The 27,984-nt window shown below is 40.9% G+C and overlaps 1 protein-coding gene across 2 annotated transcripts in view; it reads left to right on the forward strand.

Annotated features, from left to right (window-relative positions):
* SRPX (sushi repeat containing protein X-linked) overlaps positions 1 to 27,984 on the forward strand; it is a 50,264-nt gene that overhangs the window by 14,616 nt on the left and 7,664 nt on the right. Inside the window, exons 2-5 of one of the 2 annotated variants that reach the window (XM_074929559.1) lie at positions 14,288 to 14,347; positions 20,621 to 20,812; positions 21,411 to 21,587; positions 27,643 to 27,769. In XM_074929559.1, coding sequence (XP_074785660.1) covers positions 14,288 to 14,347; positions 20,621 to 20,812; positions 21,411 to 21,587; positions 27,643 to 27,769 — 556 coding nt within the window. The remainder of the gene's footprint in view (positions 1 to 14,287; positions 14,348 to 20,620; positions 20,813 to 21,410; positions 21,588 to 27,642; positions 27,770 to 27,984) is intronic. The other variant, XM_074929567.1, reaches the window with a different exon arrangement.

Below are 27,984 nucleotides of genomic sequence, written 5' to 3' on the forward strand. Positions count from 1 at the left end.
TCCAGTATTAATACCAACAGCTCTTAATGCTTTCATGTGTTTACAGGTGTCATGGATAAAATAACAAATTTTATAGAACAGGGACTTTGCAAACTGGTGTTTATGCTACTAGTTTCTCTGAAAGGAAGCTGCTCTCCTAGAAGTGAGACATAAGCTATGCTGTGACAGACCTCTTCTGGGCTTTATTCATAAAAAACTGAGAAAATGCAGGCTGACAATTGAAGCTAATTTAGGGAGAAGTCCTGCTTGAGCCCATTGAGGATAATAAGCCACAACAGAAGATACTTTTTTTTTTTTAAAGTGGTGACTTAAGCAGAAAAGGTAAAGAAAAGTTGAATGGGGAGACGTCCTCAGGGGAGCTTGCTGCCAGCATAGGCTTTACATCTGTTTTCTAGGAACTTGTTGGAGAGTTTCCTATAGATTACAGGCAACTCCTGATGTTAGTTTTCAAGTGTTGGTGTAGTATGATATATAAATCTGAGATTTTTTTTTCCAGGGAGCCTTTCTTTTAGTCTCCTCATAAAATCTGAAAAATATTTTTTAAATGGCAAAGCTTCAGAAATAACATGTGACCTAAGGATGAAGAGAAGAGAGGAGAGCAGTGTATCTGGTGCTGTAGTACTAAAAGTTAGATACTGAGATGTGCCAGTTTCCAGTATCAGCATTTAAAAAGAAATAAAATTTCTTCCATCTGTCACCAATTCGGAATAGATCAGGCTTGGTTTTCAGTCTCTTCCTTCGGAAAGTTATCCTAAAGTCCACTGGAACTTATCATTAAGGAGACTTTCAGCTTATATGTTCTTTACTTAATTAACCAGTTACTAGTAGTTCTACTTCTTTTTAGTTACCAGTAGTAATACTGCTTTTCAGTCCCTTATTGTCCTTCTATAAGTCACCTCCTGTTTTTCTGCCTTTTCAATCTGTTCCTAAAAGACCTATAATATCTTAATATCAGGGGAAAAAAAAAAGTTATCAAGTATGTTCACAGGAATTATTTCTATTATCTTTTAAGATCATCTTATCTATAAGTGGTAGCATTTGTTTGCCTCTTCAGAGTCCTAGTTTGCTTTTCCATCTTGCAGCCTTCTAGCGCCTGCCCACAGCATACCCTGTCTTCTCATCCTTGCCTCATTGAAGAAGTTTCTGAAGCATCCTGTTTATTTGTGGCTTTATGTCTAATTCAGGCTTGATTTGTTGCAAACTCAGTTTCATAAATTTAATGAGAAAAGTTTTTAAAAAAACCCACAAAAAACCACCCAGTTGATTCTGCTTAGCATAGAAGGTCGATGGCCTGTGAGAGCCCTTAGTTCATGCCGCAGGCAGGGTCTCATCCTCAGGAGCTGCTGTCCTGATGGAGATGTGCCCTACCATCAGGGGTGGAAACCACTGTGGCATCAAAGTGTGTTCTTTTGAACAGGGCTTCATCCCAATACCTGAGGTAGTCTTTCACCCTTTCAGGTAGCCTGGAGGCAAGACTAGTCAGCGCAGCTGTTGTGTGAGGGTGGCTGTTGACTTCAGCTTACCTGGTTTATTGGAGGGCTTCAGCCATCCCAGCTCTTAGGAAACTCTGATGAGACCTGGTCTGCACAGCTGAGCAATGCTGTCAACAGGCCTGTGTTGCTTTTGTTCAGTGAGTTAAAAGCTTTCAAGGTCCCTACCAGCCCATCATTTCCTCATGACTCCAAATTCACACTTCAGTTTGATTTTTAGTATGTGTAAGATCTATCAACAAAGCAGCTTTGAAAAGTGTCTCTGGGCGCTGGTCACACATATCTGTAGGGGGTCATGCAGTTTCCAGAGTCCTGACGGAAGAGGAGGGATTGCTCCAGGATGCAGGTGGGAAATCCTCAGCTCAGGCTGCTAAACCACTGTGGAGAAAAAGGCCAAACATATGTCAGCAGTAGAAGTGCTGTAAGAAGCTAGCCTAGAAAACAGAGGACAGATTGGAGACCTGATGCAGGGTTATAAAATAGCTGGAATGTCCTTAATTGCCTGGAACTTCGTGCTTAGGTAGATTAGGCTATTGTAGTCCATTTGACCGGTGACAAAACTATGAATAATTGAGATGAGCTGGTGTCTGACAAGATGGGACAGAGCCCAGGTTTAGCTGTAGCAAGTGCTACTGTTGGACAGTGGTGTGTGAGAGCAGCAAAGAAACCACTAGTGCTTGCCGATGTCTAGACCACAGGCAGCGTATGGATAGCATTTGCAGAGCCTCTTGTAGCTTATCAGGCACAGAGTGCAAATTCTTCTGTATCAAGAGCTGTCTATACTTTCCATGCTCAACCCCATAACTGCTGTAAATAACGAAGGCTTTGCTTTCCTGATATGTTTAACCTCTGGCTTAGACCACATATGTGCTCAGAATAGCAAATATGTTGTTATGCAGCATGCAGCTATGGTAGCTGTGTTTTATGTAGATGTAATGCAGTCTCTTTACCCTCAAACCTATTGATTAAAGAATGTACATTTTGTTCAGCTGAATTGATTTACATTTTTGTGTTCATAACGCTTTTCATCCTTTCTTTGTAAGAAAGTACCAACCTTCTGTGGTACTGTGATGATTTCTGATAACAGAGATGCTGCCATTAGGTTTTTTTAGCAATATTTATTGAAGAGTTCCTTAAGCATAAATCAAACTTTTGAGTTCCTCATGACCTGAACAAAGGAAACTTTTTTTCTCCAACCTCCTCCCTGTTGGTCTCCTGCTGGCATAACTAGTTGCCATTCCAAATATTCAGGGACTTCTTTTGTTTGCCTGTCTTTTGGGGTTTTTTATTTTGTATTGTTGGGATTTCACTTTATTGCAAGATCCTTATCAGGTGGAATCCTGTAAAAGAGAGAGCAGGTGTTCTTGGGCCTTCTCTTGCCAGCTTAAAAGATCATGCAAGCTAACTTCTTTCTCTGCACCTAGTTTTTTAAATGTTTGATTTGACAGAGTCAAAAAAAAAAAACCCACCTCACTGGTCATGCTGAAAATCATAGTTCATGTACATAATGTTCAGATTTTTCCCTGAGCCAAGCTCCCAGCTTGACCCCGGCAGCCCATCTACATGATGAATCATTGTGGTACTTTGTGGGTTGTACTGTTCAGAAATGAAGGAAGTGTGACCAATGTGGGATAATAAGAAACAACACAGGAGAACTGATATTTCTCTTGAAGGGGTACCAATGTCAGCTCCCAAGTGTATCTTTATTAGCCTGTTGAGTTGCTTTTCTTCCCACAGCAATCAATACTTTATTTCAATAGCAGAGGCCTTTAGTCTGTTTTTGTCTAATTTTCTTTAAATGAATTTTCTGTTGAAAACCAGCTACATATATATATATATATATATGTTTTACAAGTCTGAAATTGCATTTTAAGCAAAATTTGATTAAATCCTCACTTCCCATTGAATCACTAAAAATGTCACATCACAAGAGCAATCCAGAGCAAAAACATCCAGAATTTCCAGAATTAGGATCAGGATTCTAGAAATGCCTCATTTGTTTTCATTGAGTATAAGGACACAGTTTTCATGAAGGATATTCTTTTTTACAGCTTCAAGTGAATAGTATTTAAAAAACAATTACCCATGTGTATACTGCAAGCAGTATTTGAATACACTGCTCATCCTAACACTAAACACACCATTACAGTAAAAGCAAATGCATTTGCAATGGAGCAAGATATCTGGGAGCAGCCTACAGCTGCACTATGGTTCCTGGACCATACATGTTCTTGGCAAAGGTGTTTGTAACCTCTTGGGTAGTCTGTCAGCTTTTCCCTTGACTGCTGCTGTGTTACAGGACTTCAGCCTGGGTTGAGTCAGAGCCATTTGAACAACTTCCACTTTCATTGCCAGTCTGGAGAGGGAAAAATAACCCAAAATCAGTGGTGGAAAGTGTTTTGCTTTGGATTTACCTTATCTAAGATATCTACATGTGTACATAAAAGGAAGCAGGGTTGAACTGTGCTTTACAGAGCCTTTCTGGACTAACTTCTGTGTGCATGTCATTTCCATCCCACCACTGATTTTTGTGATATTAAACTGCATGGGCATGGCTGAATATGTGACTTCATTGAAATGAATGAGACACCTTATGCCAGGAGTAGTGTTTTCTTTGTCACACAGCATTTGCCAGCACTTGAAATGAGTTTTATTTTTGTTAGCTGACTTCTCTAAAGCGAGTTTTCTGAACATGTGTAATTAATCTGTGTTGGAAACACATTCATGGCTTGGTGTGGACTGCAGAGTTTCATCAGTCACATTGGGTCACAGATGGCAGGGGAGGAGGGAAGAGATTATCTTTTGGGGAAAGAACTTGTGCCTGCATTTTTCCTAATCAGATCTGTGATTTCTGTGTGATTGGGTGGTTTTATTTCACCAGGCATGAGCTACTACTGGCACAGAAACTTCAGGCTTCTCTGACCTCTTTTGAACTTTCTAGTTCTGAAGCTTTCTGTTCTGCATTTCAGTTGTTCTTTGATTATGACAACTTTGAAAGAACTGTGCTTTGATGGAATCTTGTATGAGGCATCTCTCTCGAAGCAAGTTAAAACCTGTGCTTTAAAACACGGTGTTTGCACCTTGATCAATACTGAGACACAGTGAATTAATCTGTGTATAGCCCTGAGGAGATCATCTTGGTATAGGTTTACTTTCTGTGCCTAAGAGACCTTACACCTGCAAGGAATTGAAGCACAACAGTGGTGTGGAGCTTGCAGGTGTGTGTGTAAGCTCAAATCTGTGCTATCCACATGGGTATTCCCATAAATACAGGCAGGGAAATTTCTAAACATCAGTGCAAGTTAATCATCCAGGCTGCTAAACTGCACATAAAATTAACTTGGTCTGGATGAGTGAGCTGCATTTGGATTCAGTAACGTACCATGACTGTCTTGATATCCACTGCTTCTCTGTTCAGCACAAGTCTTGCTGAATACAAGTTGTTAGTTCTCGGTGCTTTTCAAAGACAGTTGGGACTACTGGTTGAGGCAAGCAGGAGCCTGAAAAGTGGTGTGGCCAGTGGGAACATCCTTTGAGGAAAGAGGAGGGCAGATGAAAACTGCTTAACATTAGCAGTTGCCATTAGATTCTCTACATTTAAACATGTTCATCAAGAACAGTTGCATTTCTGTAGGAAGATTCAATGCAAATAAGTATCTCTGGCTATTTATTAATTGATTTGGCTGACTTCCTCTTCTATTTGTTCTGCTTTGATTTCTGTAGCAAAATAAATTTTATATTTCTTATTTTACTTTTTTCAAGCTTCACAGACCAGATGCAACAAAACTTATCTGAGTGTGCAGGCAGTTCTTAAAGAAATACTAAAATCCCACTGAAGTCAATGGCATTTAAGCATGAGCTTTGCAGAACTGAGGAGTAATGTTCAACCAGTAAAGAATGAGATTAAAAGCCTGACTTCCCACTTTTACTGCCATCATAAAATGAGTGCAGGTATTTTTACACACAAAATAAATCCCTCTAATGTGAAGGTCATGACCATTTTTGGTGCCTTTTCTGCCTACTCATGTGCATCTTTCAGACTTCTGAGGTCTTAGTGTGACCTAGCCCTGCCATACTGCAAGAAGCTTTACAAGTCTGCTGCACATGAAGCCCAGTTTATTAATTCATATATTTGATAAGGTTTATGGATGGACCATGGAATATAAAACTGAGGCAAAACATTGGAGGAACTGAATCCAGATGTTACAGACTTATTGGTGGGAACTGGTCATCTTCTTCTTACACATGCTTAAATTGATCAGCAGCATTTGAATATGGAAGAAATTCCCAAGTGCTTTCCTCTGTTTTGAAGGATAGATCTTGTTGGAGAACGGCTTGCAGAGAGCAAGGCCATGGGTCCCTGCAGAAGCTGATTGCAGCCATCTGAGGTAAACAAAGGAATAAACCCAGGGTACAGTTATGCCAAACAACAAACTGTTATGTTAACAAAGAGAGAAACTGAGGTACACAATGGCCTTGATGGTAAAAACAACCTTGGGAAAGGAGGCAGGCCAGAAGAGGGAAGATGTTGTGACATGTCTGAGATGCCACAGGGGGCTGGGATATTATAATGTAGCTTTTTACATGTATCCAATAGATTTGTGAGTAGTATGCATGATTATTGTAGAGTGCTTATATAAGGTGTGATTTCTGTCAATAAAGTTGAAGCTTGCTCTATCATTCACATTGAATCGGCTGCTTGCTTCCTCCGCCCGCCGCAAGATCTTATGTGGAATGAGCCTTTCTTTTCCTCTCAGTATCAAGAGTAGCCCAGTGCCTGCAGACCAGAGAAGATGCCATCATATTGTTTCCCTGTACTCAACACATAGTGTCATTACAACAGTTTTTTGTTTTTGGGTTTTTTTGTTGCTTCTTTTTTTCACTTTTTTTTTTCCTTTTAGTTATTGTATAAAATTTGCCATGCAGCTGAAATTGGAAATTACCGCTGTATCCTTAGGGTTGTTTTTTTTCTGTTCTTGATTTCCCAGCAACGTTCAAAAAATTGGAAATGCAGTGATCTTTTCATTGAGTCCAACCACTAAACTAGCACTGCCAAGGCCACCACTAAAGCATGTCCTGAAGCACCACATGTGCATGTCTTTTAAATATCTGCAGGGATCGTGATTCAGCCTAGTGATGTCCCTGGGCAGCCTGTTCCAACACTTGACAACCCTCTCACTGAAGAAATTTTTCCTAGTATCTAATATAAACCTCCTCTAGTGCAACTTGAGGCCATTTCCTCTTGTCCTATTGCTTGTTACTTGGGAGAAGAGGCTGACCCCCACCTTGCTACAACCTCCTTTCAGGTAGCTGTAGAGAGCCTCCTTTTCTCCAGGCTTAACACCCCTGGTTCCCTCAGCCGCTCCCTGTACGACCTGTGCTCCAGAGCCTTCACCAGCTTCGTTGCCCTTCTCTGGACACGCTCGAGTCATTCAATGTCCTTTTTGTAGTGAGGGGCCCAAAACTGAACACAGGAATCGAGGTGCGGCCTCACCAGTGCCGAGTACAGGGGTCAGATCCCTTCCCTGTCCCTGCTGGCCACGCTATTGCTGACACAAGCCAGATGCTGTTGGCCTTCTTGGCCACCTGGGCACACTGCTGGCTCCTGTTCAGCTGGCTGTCAACCTAATTGGTGCTATATTTAAGACCTCATGATTCAGTAGAGCGTAACCTGGAACATTGACTTTTGCTGCTGATTTTTACAGCATGTACATAAATTTTCGGTAATCCTTGTAAGTCCTGAGCAAAAGAGCATGAGAAAGAGAAATGGCATAAGAAACTCAGTGGTGTAAATTGACAAAATAGTATCGCCTAAAAAATATGAGCGTTTATGAATGTATTCTGCAGGACTGCAAGTACAGTATATATGAAACTCTTCAGTCTGTCTGATGCTAAACTAGGGAGAAGAGCATTGCTGTTCAGAAAAAAGTCCTTATTGAAGACTAAGTGCTATAGCCTCTTGTACCCAAGTGCCCAAACTTGCTCTGTCTCAGGGCAGTAATCTGTAAAAAGTTTCCAGTTGGTGTCATGAACTGTACTGTTACTGTCTATAGTTTATTCTCAATTGGTCCAGCTCAATAAGAGTTAAGAAATTCCTATGCTAGTCCTGGGAAGAACAAGTCTGCATAGCTGTTCTGCCTCTTAGAGCCCATATTTCTTCTTTTTCTCAATTATATACAGCATAAGAGCATGTTAAACATTGTTCACATACACACCTGTGTATGCAGAGTGCCTGCCTTGGCATTCTGTTCTTATGCCCTGATTCTGCCAGCAGACCTGTGTGGGTGAACCTTTGCAGTGGGGAGAGGACTCCTCTTTGCCTGAACCTAAACTTGCCCATGTGCAATCACTCATAATCAGTGGCATCAAACAGTGGAACACCAGAGTCCTCATTCCTTTTGTCCATGCAGGTAATCCCAGCAATCCTGGTGAAGATTTTACAGTGAATAACTCTGCTAAGGTTTATATGCGGTTGCAGGCTTTAGTCATTCTCACTTACTGATGCTTTGTTTTTCCTTTTAACTTTTTTTTTTTTTTTTTTTTTTTAAAGAAAGCTGTAAGAGTTCCACCAGTATCGATTTTTCTTTTGTGCATTTTTACTATAATTTTAAATCTTGCCTTGCTGGTGCTTGTCAGAATTAAATGATTCAGTAAGAAAATAATTTCCAAAATCTTTGAGAAGTCGTGGAGATCAGGGGACATCCCAGAAGACTAGAAGAAGGCTAATGTCACCCCCATTTACAAGAAGGGCTTAAAGGAGGATCCAGGAAATTATAGGCCCATCAGCCTTACTTCAGTCTCTGGGGAAGTTATGGAACAAATCCTCTTGGGTACTGTCACAAGTCAGATGAAGCACACGATTGGGAAAAGCCAGCATGGATTCACCAAGGGCAAATAGTGCTTGACAAACCTGATCACCTTCTGTGACCAGGTAACCTGCTCGGTTGATGTGGGCGAGTGGTGGACATTGTCTACCTGGATTTCTCCAAGGCTTTTGTTATGGTTCCCCACAGCCTCCTCCTAGAGAAACTGATGCATTACGGTCTAGAAAAGTGCTCTCTGTGGTGGGTCGGGAACTGGCTGACAGGCTGCACCCAGAGGGTGGTGGTAAATAGCTCTTTTTAAAATTGGCAACCTGTCACAAGTTGGGTCCCCCAGGGATCAATATTTAGCCCAACACTGTTTAATATCTTCATAAGTGATCTGGCTGATGGGATCAAGTGTACCCTGATGAAGTTTGCTGACGATACCAAACTGAGTGGGGAAGTGGACACTTAAGAAGGGAGAGCCACCCTGCAGGGAGACCTGGATAGGCTGGAAGAGTGGGCTAACTTAAGAAGTTCAGCAAGGACAAGTGTAAGGTCTTGCACCTGGAAAGACATAATCCAGGAGTGCAGCACAGGCTGGGATCTACCTGGCTAGGGAGCAGCTCTGTGGAAAGGGATCTGGGGGTCCTGGTGGACAAGAAACTCAATATAAGTGAACGGTGAGCTGCAAAGAAAGCCGATGGGATGCTGGGTTGCGTCCACAAGGACATCACTAGCAGAGATGAAGTCATCATCATCCCACTCAGTGCTTGTCAGGCCACACCTGGAATACTGTGTTCAGTTTAGGTCCCCACTATGCAAAAAAGATGTGGACAGGCTGGAGAGGATCCAGAGAAGGGCCACAAAGATGATCAAGGGACTGGGAAGCCTGTCGTATGAGGAAAGGCTGAGAGAATTGGGTTTGTTCAGCCTTGAGAAGAGAAGGCTTAGGGGAGACCTTATCACCATGTTCCAGTATTTAAGGGGTGGCTGCAAAGAAGATGAAGACTCCCTTTTTACAAGGAGTCACATGGATAAGGTGAAGGGTAATGGGTACAAGTTACTCCTGGGGAGATTCCAACTGGACACAAGAGGACAGTTTTTCACAATGAAAATGATCAGCCACTGGAATAATCCCCCCAGGGAAGTGGTGGATTCCCCAACATTGGACGCTTTTAAGATTCAGCTGGACAGGGTGCTGGGCCATCTTGTCTAGACCATGCTTTTGCCAGGAAAGGTTTGACCAGATGATCTTTGTGGTCCCTTCTGACCTGGTATTCTGTGATTCTACCATTGAAAATGCCTGGCTTCAGGTTGGAGAAGGTGCAAACTTTTTTGGTGTTTGTGGGATCAAGATAGCTAAGCAGTTACTGATAGCTTTTCTGGTTACGGAGACCTTTGACATGGTAAGGGAGAATTCAAAGATTATTTTCCAATTAAAAGTTAATACCATGTAATATCTGAAAGGTTTCATTATGGAGGTTACCTACCCATTAGAGAGGTTTTGCCTGCTGTGACCTGAATTGCCTGATGTGTATAGTAAAGTTTGTGATCTTACTGTCTGTAGTAGTGTCTTTCTGTCTCCTCATGGATTTGCGGTCCATAAAGGAGTAATATACATAAGAAAGTCAGGTTTTGAGCAAAACTGAGGGACAGCAGAAGTCCTTTTAAAACTTCTGCTGCAATCTGGCAGCATTTGTCTTCCTTCTCTGGCTCAGCAAGCACCAACAAATTGATTTTCACTTGTGTAGTAGGAATCGAAGTACTTTCCTTTCAAAGCTTTTTCAGACTTTAACAAACAGTCAAAGAGGAGGATGATCAGATCCTAGAAATATAGGAAGTATCTTGCTCAACACCTGTTTGTGTGTATTTAGTTTATCTATCTTGTATTGTGTGCAAATGTGAACATACTGTAATCTTCTCATTCATGAATGCAACTATACGATCTGCTTCTTTCCCTTTCTTTTTCAGCTGAGCAAGGCCTCTGGCCGCGAGAGAAAATGCTGGGCTGTAAATGTGGAAGTGGGAGCTATCATAAGAAACTGAAAATAGCAGCCTCCACTGGGTGTAGATTGTGCTGCTAAAGCAGTGGAGTACTTCTTCAGATGCTTGATGTTGAATGTAAACATTTGTAATCAATTTTGAGTGGGTTTAAGGTTAAATGAGTTGTGTCCTTGAGGCTGGTGAAACCACTCCAGGAGATACTTAGGTGTTTCGCTGAATGAGAATTGGCTTGAAGGCTGGCATCAGGATACTTGGAGTGGATCTGGCAACGATAAAACACAGGCAAAACTCATCCTGAAATGGCCTGACTTAGGTTTTGCACAAATGGGTAACTGTTTTGTGTCTGAGTGTCCCATAAGCTTGCCAGTTTGAACACTAAAAGTAAATGTGTTCTCTTAATAATGAACTCTTCTTGTACGAGGATTTTTACTTCCTCAGAAGACTTACTGGCTTACTGTGATAGCTCCTCCTGCCCTGTCTGGCAATCATATCCCTGGATTTATTCATTTGGCACAGACTGTTGGGTTTGTGGTGACAGACGCTGCTATGTGTTTTCTACTAGGTTGTGTGTAGTTTCATTAAAACTCTAATAAAGCCCTAATAAAATATATGTAAAGATAAAGCTTTCCCATGCATCCACAGGTTATAAAAATGTAGTGATGATTTGCTGAATGAATAAATCTCTTTTCCTAACTTAAACAGAATCGTCTAAATCTATAGATTAATCTCATAATAGATTAAACTTAAAATGAAAGCGTTATTTCGTGTGTTTTGCTTGTAGTCTGCCAGAACAAAATCCACAGCTGCTTTTTGCAGGAACCTGCTATACCCTGAACTGTGATGTGGGACATCTGTGAAGCAGCTTGTTGTTGTCATTCATCCTCAAATGTTTCTTCTTCCAGTTTTTGTACTGTGATAATTTTAGCGCTTCAGACACAGAACAATGCTTTGTCCTTACGTGGTTTGTTAGCTAATTTTGAATGTATGTGAAGAAGAAATACTTTTTCTTGTGACTGAGAAAATGGAGATGAAATGGCGATTTGCTCAGGGCCGCTCACAGTGGGTGGCACCAGTAGGGAATGACATGCCAGGTCAGGCCTCATGGTTGCTGGGACAGAAGCTGTCTGCCAAAGCAGGGCAGCCTTGCTGGTGGACTGCTGAGTAACATGGCTGTACGCACCTGATGTAGTAAGGACAGGTCTGTCAGAGCAGTGGGTGTGTGAATATGGAGAGAGATAGGGGACAATGCCACGTCCAGGCACACGTGCAGAAGGGCATGTAGAGACAGGAGAAAATCCAGCACTTTTGGGTGAGGTGGTGCAGCAGTGCCCCGGACAGTGGTGTGGTGGTGTAGATGTGTCCTCCCAGAGCCAGCCCGGCTCTTCAGGGACAGGCCTCTGGATTAGGTCAGTTCTCCATGGCATGGCGCTGGGCCAGTGGGTGATGCCCAAACTGCCCTGGTGCCCCCAGCTTGCCCAGACTCTGCTGGCCCTGCTGAGGCCCGGTGTCGGCCAGTGGGCACCCTCTGAGAAGAGACTGCGGGAAAGTGGAACGAGACCCTCACAGGGTAGGGCAAGGTCAATCTCTCCTGTGGTTCTCCAAGCCAGGCCTGTTGTGGTTATTAATACTAGCGAAACATTGCTTGTGAGGAAAGAAACCAGACTGGCTTCTCATTTTGAACTGGAAAATGAACTGGAAATAGAAGATGTCAAACTCCATGAGCAGTGCCTCGTTTCAGGGCAAGAGTAGTGAATAACTCTTCAAGGCCAATTTTTGTTAGAAGACTGTCAAAAGCATTTAATTATCTCTTGTCTAAGGAAAGGTAAATATGTAAGAGCTCACATAGCTCTAACACTTACTGATTTTAAATGAAGTCAATGCACACTAAAATTTGGGCAATTAAGAGTGATAACGCTGAGATAACAGTTTTATAACCCTCTGAGCAATTAGTTGAGAGTATTCCAATGTCTGACAGAATTGACGCTTAGAGAGGTGTTCATTTACCTATCCAGGTCTTCACAAAGCCCTACAAGGATCGCAGCTTGCTCTTGGTGTTATGCAGACTTCAAGCGCAACAGAGTTTGAAGTTTTACATTAAGAAGTTTCTCAGATGTCAGTGTTTAGGCATCAAAAATTCAACTGCAACAATAAATATAAAAAAACCCAGAGAAATGGCTTCTAAGTGATAAGAAGCCTGTGCTATATATAAGCCCTTGATTTCAGAGGAGAAACTTTTCAGAAGTTACTGTATCAGGTCCCAGCTCAAAGCCTTCTGAAAATTGATGGAAGTATTCCCAGTGTTAACAGCAAGCTTTGAATTGGGCCCAAGGTGAATTGTGGGTTTTCGGTACTTTTATGGTACATGTGAACACAACTCTCTCGATTTTTCACATGCAGGAGACTAAATGGTTCACACAGCAGCAGTATTGATTCAGGTCTGAGGTGGAGTACACGCATCTTCCACTTCCCTGCGGTTCCCAGAAGGAGCTTCTGAGTGCTGCAGGCTGGTTGCAGGACCTGGATGCTAGTGCCCGACGCACAAGTAATGCAGCAAGAAAGGTCACAGGAGATGCAAAGATTCTCATCTTCAGGGAGTCCAAACCCTCACGAGCAGTGCTGCGGCTGATGCTGTGGAGGGCACTGCCCTTCTGTAGATGGCCCCTATGCACTAAAGCTACTCCCGTGGAGCAGCTGCAGATGCGTAGGCTGGGTTTCCGTGGGGCTGGTAGAGTAAGAAGTAAAATTTCGCTGGTTTCTGGGCAATTTATTTTGTTTTTCATAAGAAGTAGAATCTGTTGACAGATGCTGACAGTAATTTGGGGGAGACAAATGTTGTTTTGGTAGCTCTTTTATCCTTATGCAAAATTATCATAGGCATTAACGTCTCTTGGGTGTGATTTCTGCAGAAAGTTTGTGTGTTTTTAGTAGCTTGTTGAGATGCTGCATTATTTAACTTAGCTGAACTTTAAGAGCAGTTTGTACAGACCATGGTCTCGGATCTCAAGAAATGGTGATGAAATATCTCCATAGCTGTAATTTGAGATACCATGTGTGAGAAGTTCCTGTAGCATAGTGCTGAACTGCCTTAGTACCTGCCTATTGCATGCAAGGTTTTTAGAAAGATTTCTCAGAGGGAGAATTTGTATGAGCCCTTCTTGGAAAAGACTTAACTAGAATTTAGAGTAGACTTCATGCTCTGAAGCTGCTGATTTTAAGTCAATGTCACTTAAGGATATTTTGAAGACTTTCTTGCTGAATGCTGTGTTTTATTGATGAGTTTCTTGAAGCACTTGGCGGTGCTCCAGATGTTTTCTGTTTTTTCTAAAGCAGTTTCTACATTTATTTTAAGCTTTTAACTGTTGCACAGGTTTTTAAAAGTATAGAACTAGACTGTCTCTATTTTTGAACAACGCCAGAAGACTGCTTGATACCAAATAGTGTTTTTGATTTGAGTGTAACTTGTGTTTGCAGGTAATGTACCTCATGTTTTTTTACTGGTATGAAGATCATACAGATTGTAAAAGAGGGTTGTTCTTGAGTTATGCACATTTTACTTATGCTGTTTGGCCTGATGGCTGTTAACAGCCACTGACACTATGGAACCACTTTATAGTGAAACCTTTGTTGTGTCCCTTCACCTGTATCTCCTCTGTTCTCTCTGCTCAGTAGATCAAACTTCATGGTAGATGGCCTTTCCAGAACAGAGAATCTGACTTAACATGTGCAACATGGCATTGCACAACATTGCTCTAGTAGCAGTGAGAGAGATTTACTATTTCACATCTGATAATTATCAGATCAATTTGCCCCTTTCAAATTCACTATAAACTGGATCTGCTATGAATCTGAGCTTCAGAGAAGCCCATGCTGATGGCATTGCATAGATTATTGCATCCTAATCTTGCATGTCTTTTTGCAAAGCTTTCTTTTATTCTTAATTTATATTTCCTTTCTTGCTGCAGTTTTTTTCTCTATTTTGTATTGTAGGATCGGGATACTCACCCCTTGAAGATGATGAAGATGTGTATGCACGCAATAGATATAAAGGTGAATGCTTTGCTTTTGTGCTAAAGAGGATCAGCTGATTGCTGAGATAAAGCTTTGGTCTTTTTTTTTTTCATGGATTATAAAATCTTGGTGATCCAGGTCCATGGTTTTTTTGCATGGATTTTTAGATCAAGATTTAATTTCTGCTTTTTTTTAACAATGGAAATTGGAGACCAAGTACTGATCACCACTGTCTTATACACCTGAGTAAGTAACTTTTGCAGTGCCTTTACTCTTGGAAGATCAGGTTGTTAAATCATGAAAATCCAGGAAAAGCTTCTCTTTATTCTTCATACATCCTAACAAAACCATCAATGATAAACCGACTCAAAATCTGGGCCTAATGGGCCAGACATTACTGATGGTAATGTATAGGAGCACATGCAAGAGAACTTGATTTTCATGATTTCTTTTTTTTTCTCCCCATAAAATTGTTTGCATTTCAGGTTAACCTGCTACCTGAAATGCCAAGTGAAGTGTGTTTAACAAGTGAACATGTACATTCCAAAACCAAATTATGTAGGTGGATGAATGAGTGAATGGACTGGCATGTTTATAAAGTAAATTCAAATTTTCTTCCCTGTTCTAGAAGATTTTGCCATTCAGCAAGATTGAGAAGTTTGCCACTACCAGTAACTCTTCCATTTACCACGTCTATTTTCTTAAAAAGTCTGCTTATTCTCTCTCAGAAGCCTAGACAGTAAAGAAACTTAGCATTCAATTTGTCACTTTAAATGGTAACTGTTTCATTTTATTAAACTAGTCTGTGGATATGCTAGAATTGTAATAATTTTGATTACTTGACAATATTGGGCATTGTTGTCCTGTTGTCTGTTCTTGATTCTCTGCAAGAATCAATGGGCCTTATAAAAGGTAAGTCATAAAGCAATTCAGACATTTATGAAGAACAAGGAGGAAAGCACAGATGCTATGTTCCTGTTTTCATAAATGTCTAATGTTCCTCCCAGTAAAACACTTCAGTATAAAACTTTGCTTTCAAACACATGCAGAAATATTTCTCTAAAGCTTTATTTAGGTGAACTCATTTTTCTTTGCCTTTTAACATGTAACCCTCTGCAGACACATAGAAAAAGAATGTCAGAGATCATGAAGATAAATCAATGCCAATTCATGCCAGGGCAGGCAAGTAGTTAAAATGCCGATCTGTGTAAATTCCTTTTATATGGTGATCCAAAATGGATTATACTCATGTCAGCCAAAATGTCACCAGGGTAAGTGAAACATAATGACTCATTCATGCAGATATTAAAAACTGCCCTGAGTTTGGAAGTGTTACTGCCAAATGTTGAAGATCACACAATGTGAATAAAGAGTATAAAGCGCTGGAGTAGAAAAGGCTCACTCTTCATTAGCATACTTATTTCAGTTGGTATTGGGGAGAAGGGGTGGAGAAGGACAAAGCAGGGCTGAGTAGCCACGTTCAGAGGTTCTTATATATTCAGCATTTTGTGCGTGGCCTCTTGCTTGGCAAATAAAACTTCACAGTTACAAATAACTAAATTATTTTTTTAAACTTACGTTAACATACACAAGCAGAATTGTTTTTTCTTTGCACACATACTCACTAAACAGTGCAAGCAAGCACACAAATTCATCCTCTTTGGCATCTGGAAACAGAACTTTGCAGTTTATTGGGGGCAGGAGGAGGGGTGGGAATCAAACCTTTTTGTCTTCATCTGGATGTCTTTCAACTTGCTCAGCTTTCCAGAGAAACATGACTGAGACTTTCTGTTCCTGCAGCATTTTTAGAGAGTTTTCCCCTTCCTCCCTGGTGAACCCTCAGCTGTGTTGGCTGGTGTACCAGCAAGCAACAGTACAGCTGGTCACTTTGCATGCTTTTTGTGAAGGAAATGCTCAGCTGGCTGGTGTTTAAACAAGTCTAGGGGGTTCAGGGAAACAGTGTTCTAGAAGATGCTTTCCTTCCTGCCACTTGTCATGGCTGTCTTGGATCATATTTGATGAGAAAGGACCTCCCAAATATGGCAGTTCCTGCGTTTATCACAGCTCTAGTGCTACTGCTCTGACGATCTTTGTTCTCAGTATGTTTTCTTAAATGTAATGATGAAGCAGTATCCCTAACTGTAGAGGCAACATCGTGGCTTCAACCATTTCTGCTTGCTGCCTGTTTTCCAGTAGTTTCAAACACAGGATTGAGTCTCTGAAATGTTTTACTGCTAAGTGATAATGCAGGCTATTGTATTGCTGAGGAATGGCGCAAACTTTCTGTTAAACAAAAAAACATTACATACGTCCTGGTACTTAAAAACTCAAATTTCAGTTAGGTGAACAGACCCCAGTACAGATGGTGAAGCTCCAGAATAGATGTCTTGGTCTTGGAAACCTGTATCTTTTCTTATTCCCAGAACCTTCAGGAACACAGCTGATCCTGTCTTGAGGCAGGGAACAGCTTGTGTGATCTCTCAGGGCCTCATCCAGCCCTAATATTCCATAAGTAGTCCATGTAGCTGCTTAGCCTTTAAAAACCAGTATATTCCTTCACTTAAAAATAAACAAACTTTGATCTAAAACTTTGTTGAATCGTTTGATGTGCTTTCAGGCACATAAGCTTTTCAAGTTAGCTGTGTTTTTTTCAGTGATACCAGTTGGTCTAAACTCAGATATTTGCTCCCTTATAAACCTTGCCTCACCCACTTTCTTCTGATCACATTCAGTTCTAGAGTAAGCATAATGTTTTAGATCAAACAGATGTTACTCCTAAGCTCTTCAAGTTATCTGCATCCAAAAGCATGCCTGTTTTTGTTTTTCTTTCTGACAGTATCATTTGGTCCAGTAAAAGATACATTACCCCTCCTTTGAAGCCTTGCTTTGTTTCTCTCTGTAGACCACCATAGCTGCAGCAACACTACAGAAAGGGCTTTTTCAGTGTTCTGTTTGTGCATTAAACTGCATTTGTTAGCTGTTAGTTACCTTTTTTAAAAAAATATATGTGCAGCTGTTTATGCAAGGCAAGCATGTTTGTAAAGCCACAAAAATTTGCAGAAGAACTCGGGCAATTTGCAATACCTGAAACAGCTGCTTTGTCTTTTTTTTTTTTTTTTATTAGCTGCTTGATCATGTTGCAAAGTGTATTTGTCTTAGTACCCTTTACAAAGAAAGTCAGCCATGCATTCGCACCTTATATATGTGGAAAACCTGAGGCATACATATCTTGAACTCATTTTCTGAAGGATTACCTAGTTGGCTGGGGCGAAAACTCAGCCTGTCTGAATCTTCATCCCCCTTGTTGTGCCCCTTCAGTTAGTCTCTTAGTAAACCCTTTAAACCCTTCTGCAGAAAAACGAGGCCTCCTCCTTAGTTAAGGAGATCCTACAGCAAGTGGGAAAAGTGCTTTTTTTTTTAATTTAAAGAAAAAAAATCGAAGTTTAAGGTCTTCAGGGCATGAGAAGAACAGGTCAGTCACAAAAGTTTGAAATTTTTGGGATGAGACCACTGAAGGGGAGGTTATGGAAAAGCTGTTAGCTCAGAAGAAGGTGGGTTTCTCCAGAAGGTGAATGAGACAGAAGCTTCCTCTGTGAAACCAACATACATGGCTTCCCCCAGAGAATTGTTGGAGGTGATGCTTGAGACTGCACCAGTGCCAGTGGGGTTGGCTGCCACTGTGATAGAGCCCCTCAACAGTATGGCCCAAGTCAGCTGATAGGGGTGTGTGTGTGTGTGTTAATGTTTTTTGGTAACTGGTGTAGAGATTAGGGTGAAGGACAGGAGATAGTTCTAAAAAAACCCCCAAGCAACAAACCCACTCTCCACCAAACTACCTTGCCTGATTGTAAGGTAAATAGTGGAGGATGTATGTTGACATTTGTTACTTTTGAAAAACAGAACAATAGGTAGAAAAAAACAGATGTGGGATGATTGTGTTTGTCGGAAAAAGCTGAACTGTACTCTGCCCCTAACGTGCTTTGTGTTGTTACGCTGATATCTCAGTTACTGTGTATTTGGTGACACTGCAAATAATGCCACTTACACATTTTTGTTTTCACATGTATTCCTGAAGTAAAAAAAATAAGTATGTCACAGTACAATACAACTGCTTCAGAAACAGACTGTTCTAGAGGACTGAGCTCTTGGTCTGGTCAGAAGCTTGACAATTTTTCTCTGATTTTAGTCCTTACGCTATTTGTGTTGATTCAGGATGAGCACAGCAAAATGTACATGCAAACATACATTTTGTTTGTTTCTTAGTTAGTTTCTTTTGGGAAAGTGAAATATGTCCTAGAGAGGTTGTACACTGAATATCCCAAGCATGAGAAATATAACAGGCTGTATTTTTTTGTTTGTTTGTTTATTTATGTCTAGGGATGATCCAAATCATGTAGAAAAATGTACATAATAACTATAGGAGTTACAAGCTAGATGTGAACATCTGCCAAAGATATCGAGAAGTTATTTTTAAATGTCTCCTGTGACTTTGTAAGAGTCAAAGCAAAAACTCAGTGTTTTGTTTGCTTGGGTCTTTTTTTTTCTATCTTTCTTGCAGACTTTGAAAGCTTTGTCATGTACCTCCCACATGTCACATATTGTCACACAGGATTTCAGGACCTGTCATCTTCCTCTTTTTGCCTTGTAGCCCTGCCCTCCCTCCCTCTCGCTATGTCCTTTTCAACTCTTGGAGCTGAGAAGGGGCAGGCTTAGTCACTCCTTGTGTAGGAAACTCCTACTGAAAAGCTGCCTGCTGCAGAAAAAGCATGGCTTTCTTGATGTACCTCGTTGCCAAAGCTAAACAGAGATTTTTAAGCTTTGGCTGGGAAGGGGAAGTTTCTATTTGATACTGCACCCATCAGTATCACAGTATGGTGTTAAATCCTCACATGAAGATGGTACCCATATCCTGAGTATTTTAAAGTATAGCTCTGACCAGTTATTAAATGTTCAGATTTATGTATGTGTGTTCCCCTTTTTCCTATGATTTCAGTAGGAGCATTAGCCATGAAGTCCCAGCCAAATTCCAGCTTTCCTCTGACTTGGCAGACCCATCCATGTCACTGTCCTGCATCAGGAGCAACTAGAAGGTGGTTCTTGTACTTAAGGCTACATTTCCATGACATTAGGGAAAGGTAGTCCTCCATCCATGTTTTGAGGTGAAGAGTATAAAACATGAAGTCCAGACCTTTGAGAACATTTAGAACTAAATTTAAATTTCTGCAGCTTGGGTTCCCTTTTCTGGATATATGTTAAGTATATTGTATGTTCATGAATGAATATGGACACCCTCTGAAGGATTTGAGGGGTTTGTGCTGTCAAATATATGCATTGTGCCTGAACTCATGTTGCATTGGAAGCTGCAAATTACTACCAAAAAGAGAGGAAGGTCAGATCTTTCTCAAAAGTTTTTCACTTAGTCTGTTGGATTGAGCACTTGCCTTCAGATTTAATCATGGCAAAGGTCTTGTGTCCATTTGCTGGTAGAGGGATATTTTGCTAGTGACATAAAGAGCATTTGAATGTTTCGGTGTGGCACTGCAGAACTGCTTGAGAACAGTGAGGGAGCAGCTGTTCTTGCACACTTCACGAGTTCCAGTTCAGCCTTAATCCTGGGTGCTAAGCTGTAAAGTAACCTTGCAAAACTGGAGCCGTACTTAAACCCTGAATGGTGGTTCTGACACGTGGAGGTTGTATACAGACAGGCTTGACATTGGCAAGATGATTTATGTGATTTTAAGTCACATCCTTTCTGAGACAGAACTTGAAGTATCACAGTTCAGCCAAGACAATGTTCTTTACTGCACAAATTATTATGGAAGATTTATTTTATTTTAAATGAGCAGTGAGAGAGCTCAGTGTTGTAAAGATTATAATTACAGGTAGACCAAAGGTGTTCCTAACACAGCCTTTTGTTACCAAAGAGGTAGATGTATTAATGTAAAAAAACAAGAGGGAAAACGGGTCCGGTTGTCATTAAACTATCCACACGGGGGCACACTTATTCCATTGACAAAAAATGTAGACTGACACCCCACCCCCCCCCACCCCCCCCCTCCAAATCTAATGAATACAATCTTTAATGTTTGTAATAAAAAAGAGCTGCCAGTCTTTGAAGGACTGACTTTCTGGTGTAGAAGACTTAGTGCACCTTGCTGCACTGTTACTTCTCCACTTTGAGGATTGGTGGCCTTTAAAATAAGACTTTTTTTTCCCTTTTCTTCTCTGTGACCTTGAATTAAGAAAGTGATTTTTTTTGTGTCTGACCTTTTTTGCGAAGTACTGTGAGTGTTTTTCTGTTCTCTGTGCTAGAAACACCATGGTGCTCTCCCATTAAGGTGAAACATGGTTATGCAAACTGCAGGACACCTCAAGGGGAATATTACAAGAACGTATTGGGGACAAGATGTGATATTCGCTGTCAAAAAGGCTACGAACTGCATGGCCCTCAGCAGCTAATTTGTCAGTCAAGCAAACGCTGGTCTGGGAAAGTGCTGTGCAAACGTAAGTAGATATGAAATCCATGCAGGTAGGTGGCTTGTGCCTCAGATTGAGCAGACTACTTGCCTTTGAAACAGTGATCTTGAGATTGTTATTTGCGTTTTAAATATTGACAGTATACTTGGATATGTATAATGGCTTGTTGCAGAGCATCTTGCAGTGATATGTGGCATGATAGGTATCATGAGTGGTACAAATACTCTTGGCAGAGGACAGGTAGCATTTTGTGAGTGTGGGATTTTGATTCGTGCGTATAATTTTATGACAGAGTCATAAAGGTGCTTTAAGATATTGCCATCTTGGATTTTGTAAGATGACACAATTTGTGTCAGGTGTCTAAGTGGGCACTTGCAGTAAAACATTTTCTGAGAGGAATGGTACTTGTCATCTTTTTCTCCTAAATATTGTATTAGGCCACCGTGTATGTCAAGTTAAATTTGAAATGCAGCTAATAAGAACAGTGTGAAAAGCCTCATGTGGAACGTGACTTTCTCCCACTTGTCATTTGCTAGCTGTATCCTTATTTCTGTGTAATATCCCACATTCACATTACTCTAAGAGGGGATAACAAGTTTCAAGAAATCTTTGTGTTCTGTTCCAGAAAAGCGCTGCCCCACCTTGTCCATGCCAACCAATGGGGGCTTCAAGTGTTTAGATGGTGCCTACTTTGGCTCAAGGTGTGAGTACTACTGTTCGCCAGGATACCAGCTGAAAGGCGACCGTATAGTAACGTGCATGGACAACAAAGTTTGGAGCGGCCGGCCAGCGTCCTGCGTTGGTAAGTAGGATGGTTAGTCTGCATCCTGGAAAGGCTACATCTCGAGGTACCTGCTGGTGCCCGAGTCTTCCAAATGAATTCCAGAATGCTCTTTTATCCAGTTCCTGAAGGGAAAAAAGTAACTGTTCCTTTGGAGGAAACGGAGAACAGTTTTCCAAGGGTTACATAGTGCTCTCTGTCACTTAGTACTTTCAGTCCCACGTGACCACCTTCCTTGCACACACGCTATTGGGTCCAAGCGTTGTCACTTTAATACAAAGATGAGGTTAGTGTGAATGGTGAGTGCTTTACAATGCTTGTAACAGCCTTCACTGATCTCCTGGGTGACTTGTTGGTAGTCTATAATTACTGGGCTGCTCTTCTAGCACATTCTCTGTGCTGGCATCTGTCCTGCTCTCTGCAACGTAATGATAAAACATTGAAAAACATAAACCATTTTGAAACTAAACCCTTTGTCTGGCCTCCCCTGTTACTTTTATTTCTTGGGATTATGGTTTCCAAATATATCCAGGGAATATGAATGACTTGTAGTTACCAGCATGGTTGCAGTGAGCATTTCAGCCTAGTTCACGTTAGTTATGCCAGCAGTTTTCATTACAGAGTCAGTGGTCTCCTGGGAACCTTGACTGGAGTAATTGTTTTTATATACATAAATCAGAAGAGAGAGAAATAAATATTGAGATTTAACTTTCCTTCCTACTAATGAGATTTCAGCAGATAGTGAAGTCTCAGCTGCTGCTCTTGTTTCTGGGAAGTCCCTGACAAAAGGTTCAGCAGCCACCCACAAAGGAAAGTATTTTTTGGCCTTATGAATTGGCTACCAGTAATTTAAGCTTGTGGGTGGTAGAGTGTTTTTGCTTAGTGTTTTCTGTGTATGATGACTTGTTTTTCCTCAGAATGCTTGTGTCTCAGTCTAGGTTAGCAAATGGCTTTGGACTCTCTCAACTGTGGCCTGACGTTTGTAGAATTTTGTTCACGTTTCCTGTTACTTGGTGTTGTATAAATGTAGAAGCGAGCCTGCTACTTAGTTCTAGACTGTTGGTAGTGTCTGTTGGTTTTATTTACAAAAACAAGCCTTGTCCTTCTTGATCTTGTGGGCAGAGGAAGAAAAACAAACCCTTTTAAGTTTGGGAATGATAAAATGTTGGCCTCTATTTCCTGGCACTTTCAGAAGCTCATCTGTTTGCAGTGACAGGGTGCTTATTAGAGATGATGCTGTCTTGCAGAGTAGCGTAGGCAAGTATGTCTTAAGCAAAAGAAGAGGCTAAGTCAGCACTAACACTTCTTTTTGATTCCAAAAATACAGGATCGTTGTTGCATAGGGTATGATTGCAAGTCTCAAGTAGCCCGGTAAAAGTAATACTATTATCTAAGTTCTAGTAATACCACCTTACCAGAACTTAAGGAGAAGACCCCTTCACACCTTGTGTGCACACAGTTCCTATATGCAGTTACGCTGTTAGCAATCTGTTTGAGGTTATCTTTTGGCCTCTTCATAGATAGGGTAGAGATTTTTTTTGTGACCAGACATGACCCCAACACTATAATGCAGTTTGCAGTTGAACACATATCCCTGACTGTAATTCAGTAGTTACAGAAAAGTCATCGGTGAACTGCAGCCTACACAAGTTTACTAGTGGCCAGGAGGGTACTAGCTGAACAGCTCACCTTCAGCTGAGGAGTAAAGTTAAGGTGAGGGGAGCAATGAAATATAAAGGCAAAGAGGCTGGTTTATTTCTTACTTTAGCATATAAGTGATTAGTTGCACTGTGCACAGTAGGGATGTTACGTGTGATCACAGGCATGGGCTGGTAAAGTTCATGTCATTATGAATAGGCAGGGAGGTGGCCTGGGGTGGGGACACCGCAGCTATTGGCATCAAGTATGGCAAAATTACTGTAGACCTGAATTTATAATCCTCTTGAAAACAAGGGGCTTTCCTTTACCCTTTTGTACTGCAGTTGTACTGCTTAGCATTTTTGCACAAAACTATGTAAGGTTCTCAGTGCAGGAGTGAAGATGCATGTAGGCATAAGGCTGACAACATTGCTAAACAGGTATTCGTGAAAAGGGGGAAAAAAGATTAATTTTTTAAAAATTAAAATTAGGTATGTTTTACAGTCACTTACAGAAGCCCTTAGAGACAGTGAGTATTCTATCCTAATAAAGCAGGCTGTTCCCCATGCCTCTCCTGTAAGAGGAAGGATATCCTTCATGTTGCAGAAATAATGTTGATTACAAAGAGATCAACGTATAGCTGCTTTTGGTTAACAGCTAAAAATGCCAATACTCACTTGACTAATATTTCCATTATATCCTTAATGCACTATAACATAGATTGAAATAGGTATTTTCCTCTAGAAGACTGAAAAATGTCACAGTCTTTTCCTCTATGGAGGTTTCATTTTCCTGCTGATTGTATCACAGTGGTTGTGGTAAATGGCTGTCACTGTGCTAAGTCATCCTTTTGTCACATCCTAAGACTGTATTGATAGGTAGTTAACTAACAGCTTCCAACTATGGATTTCTGCAACAAGCTCTGCACTGAGTCATTAATTATACAGGCCCTGATAATGGATGTTTTGAAATACAAAGCAATGCCTTGTGGAGGTGGGGGTGGGGAGAGCAGGACAATGTTTTTCATTCCCCCTTTTATGATTTCCAATCTCTTCATGTCTTTATGCTTTTGACACAGACTAGTATTTTGAATTAACTTCCAGCCATTGTTTATTGTCATCAGTAATAAGTGTGTTTATGTATCAGCAGACCATTTACCTATCCCATACGGACTCTTGAATAAGCAAGCAGTGGGCATTCAGTACCATCTCTCTGTTTCTTTCCTCTTGTCATCCTAAATTCCCAAGCAAATAAACATAAACCCTTAAAATTTTGTTGAAATCATTAGTAGGGCCAGTCCCAGAAGTATGTTTTTTAAAAAAAAATCTAAAACCTATTTGAAAACTTAATATTTTTCTTCACAAAGTTCAAAAGGTTTCTTTAAAATTCAGTGTTCCACTGCTGACCTCCTGATGCCATGTCTGCACTGCTGCTTCCCCACATGAAGCCAAGTAACCAACAAAAGTGATAACTTAAAAGAATGTGGCTGAACAGTGCCAAATTTTTAATGAAAACTCAATTTCCCTGACAACGATTTAAACCTTGCAGTCAAGATTCACCTGTTTAACACAGCCCTGCTAAACAGGCGAAATAAATCCTCTTGGCTTTCATCGGTCTTTCAGCAGTGACACTGTAGTAAAAACATAAGACTAGCTGTATGGGGTCAGACACCTTGCAGTGTGTCCTGGCATCAACTCTGCCCAGGAATACTTATTATATGAGAGAGTCTGACAATCTGGCACTTACAGGATGATTTTTCTCTCTGATAAAACCTCCCCAGCAGTCAGCACTCTTGTGGGTTACTCTGCTGTGGTTTGTTTTGGAACCAGTTTCGTTTTCTGATGTGCAGATGGGCACCTTGCTCATGTCATACATTTTACTGAAGGTTTTTCGGGTGGGTTGTGTTTCAGTTTTGTCACGTGCATTTGCCTGCATGTTCTCTGATCACCTTCTTTGCATTTAAATAGGTTGGGTTTTTTAGACCTGTCTTACTTCTGCCAGGCTGTGACCAAGCTGCTTAATATGCTGTAGGTTGGCTTCAACTTTGTATAAGGGCACGAGTTAAAAACCAGCACTGTTTTATTTAACACATCCTAGTGGACACTGCAGTTAAAGAGCCTTTTTTGTAGCTGCTTTCTCTTGGTCCATTTCAAAGTGGAGTTATTCTGGTGAGGTTCATTTAGTACCTGTTGGAATGCTAAGGCAGCTGAAATGACCAAAGAAAATATCCTTTCCAGGACTTTTTAAGCCCAGCTAAAAAGGTTGCCTGGCCTCTGGGTCCTTGGTGAGTCGGTTCCCACAGTAACTGTACTGTTTGTCTTTACGATGTGGAAGTCCAAGCCAATTCATACCAATAAGTCTTCTCTGCACTAAGTAGCTTAATGAGCCTACTGATTAAGTGCTTAAAACACTGGGTCCTTAAATGCAGTTCTGTCTTCTATTCCAGCATTACATGTATTTACCATATACCTCAGTAAACTGGAGCCAGAAGCAGCCTTGGTGAGACTGGGCTATTTCCTACCCTAATTCAGCTACACGGGGGGTTATTGAGATCAACACAGTTTTGTAGAGGAGGGCAGAGCTCTTGCTGGCTGCAGCATGAGCAGGTTTCCGCACATAATGGGAAGGTACTCTAAAAATAAGGGAGTGAGTAAGAAACATGAGGAAGGGAGGCTTCCTACAGCCAGAGTGGATGCTTGAACATCCTTCTCGCTTGTGTATTGCAGCAGATGATGGAAGTAGGAGTGAAAGAACCCAAAAAGATAAAAAGGTAAAGAAGCCATAAAGAAGAATTAAGTGCCTTATGTATCTTTAGTGAAGGGCGTTCTTGTAAAGTACAGGAAGCTTCAGAAGCTGTTTAGAGGATTCTGCTGTTCATTTGTAATTGTTCCACTCCTTGCAGTGGGAACCCACTCTTACTAGCTTCACCTTCTAGTAGGATCTGCAAAGAAATCAGAAGTTATCCTCCCAATACTATAGGAAGTTACACATATATTTTGTTTATTTACAGAAAAATACCCCACAAAAATAAGTATTTGTGTGAGGCAGTTTGCAGTATTCCCGATGTTTTTTGAATAGCTTTGGTGCAACACTTAACTTGCCTGTGCCTCCTGTGCAAAATTAAGACAGGAGCTTTTCCTATGGAAGTGCCTCACAAAGCTGTGGTGTTTGGGGTTGGAGGAAAACTCTTAACAGAAGGACTAGAGATAAGCCAGTTTTCAAGAGTCATGGGTTCTTGGAATACCATTAAAAGTTTGAAGGGGCTATAGCAGGGCTGAACTGTTAGAAAACGTCGTGTGTTGCTTGTAGAATATGAGGTTTTATGAAATTATTTTGCATATGTGATGCCTTATAAAGACCTAAACCTTTTCTCATTGCTATTTTTTAAAGAAATATAGATTGTACTTTTTGTGTCTGCCATACAAATGAAAATACAAGACCTGCCACCCTTTAAATTTAAGCAGCACTTTAGGGATTGGTTTCTATTTGCAGGTAAAGAGCAAGCCTGTCTCTGTTCTTTTTTAAAGCTGGTATAGGACTCTATGGATTTAGACTTCATTTTGGGTATAACCTTGAGACTAAGCTATTAAATATTTTTTATTTTTTAAAAAATGAATGATTGTGATGGTGTTTGGAGTTGGTTCACCCATGTATTTCTGCTACGCTGTCGGGATTGGCAATGGAAATGGCTGAAGATGAGTACCTGTGCATGCCCTTTGTCTTCCGTCGGGGTCTTTTATCATCGCCACTGTTCCTTTACTCCTGGATAATAGGCACAATGTTCTGGTAGCAATTAAACAAGCTTTCAGAACTTACCCAGTATACTTTTTGGTTATGGTATGGTTACCTGTAAGGCATTATTATAAGAATTAGTTGAAAAAAATCAAATGGAGCAGCAATTCCCTGCAAAATGATAATTGCGTTAGTCTTCCATTGTTTCTTGTTCTGCCATTGCTGCAGGAAAAACAACCAAGCATTTAACAGTAACATGCAAAGTTATCATACACAGAGAGACTTATATTCAGCATGCTTTACAAATATTCTTAATCATAGTGTCTACTGTACAGGTGAACAAAGAGAGGCAGAACAGATAAACAGATGGGTCAGGCTCCTCGGTACAATCTTGGATATGCCTCCTTAGAATTCAAAGCTAAATACAGTCAATTTGTAGACATTGCTTTTTAATTGGGTACTAGATAAAGTTGTAACTGCTTTTAATTAGTATTTTACACTGGGTGGGGGGATTGATCATCTCTTACTCTTCTAACAAAAAGTTGAGAAGTTGGCTCCACCTGCCTTGGCTGGGACAGCTTCAGTGCTGAGGAAGTCAGCTGAAGGTGGTCCTAAGCTACGCTGACAACAAAGCAAAAGCTTTGAAGAAAATGTGTAGCTATAACATATGCACACGTGCCTATTTCTGTAATGTTTATTTCAACAGATACTGAACCTCCGAGAATCCAGTGCCCGAGTGTGAAGGAGAAAACTGCGGAGCCCAACAAGTTGACAGCCAGAGTGTTCTGGGACACCCCGGAGGGACGGGACACTGCTGATGGGATTCTGACAGAGTAGGTGTAAATCTGTAAATGTTTGCATTTTCTCCTTTTTATTCCCAGGGTCCTTGGCTAGTGATTCAGCTGATGAGAGTGGCCAGGTACCCTTTCCCTTAGTTCATCCAAGACGCTTATTTATCGCTGTCACATGTCAGTGGCCTGTAAAGAATTGCATATTTAATTGAAGAATTAAAAATTGACAACTCGAATCATTCAAGACCTGGCAGATG

Source organism: Athene noctua, chromosome 1 (genome assembly GCF_965140245.1).
Source record: "Athene noctua chromosome 1, bAthNoc1.hap1.1, whole genome shotgun sequence".
NCBI lineage: Eukaryota > Metazoa > Chordata > Aves > Strigiformes > Strigidae > Athene > Athene noctua.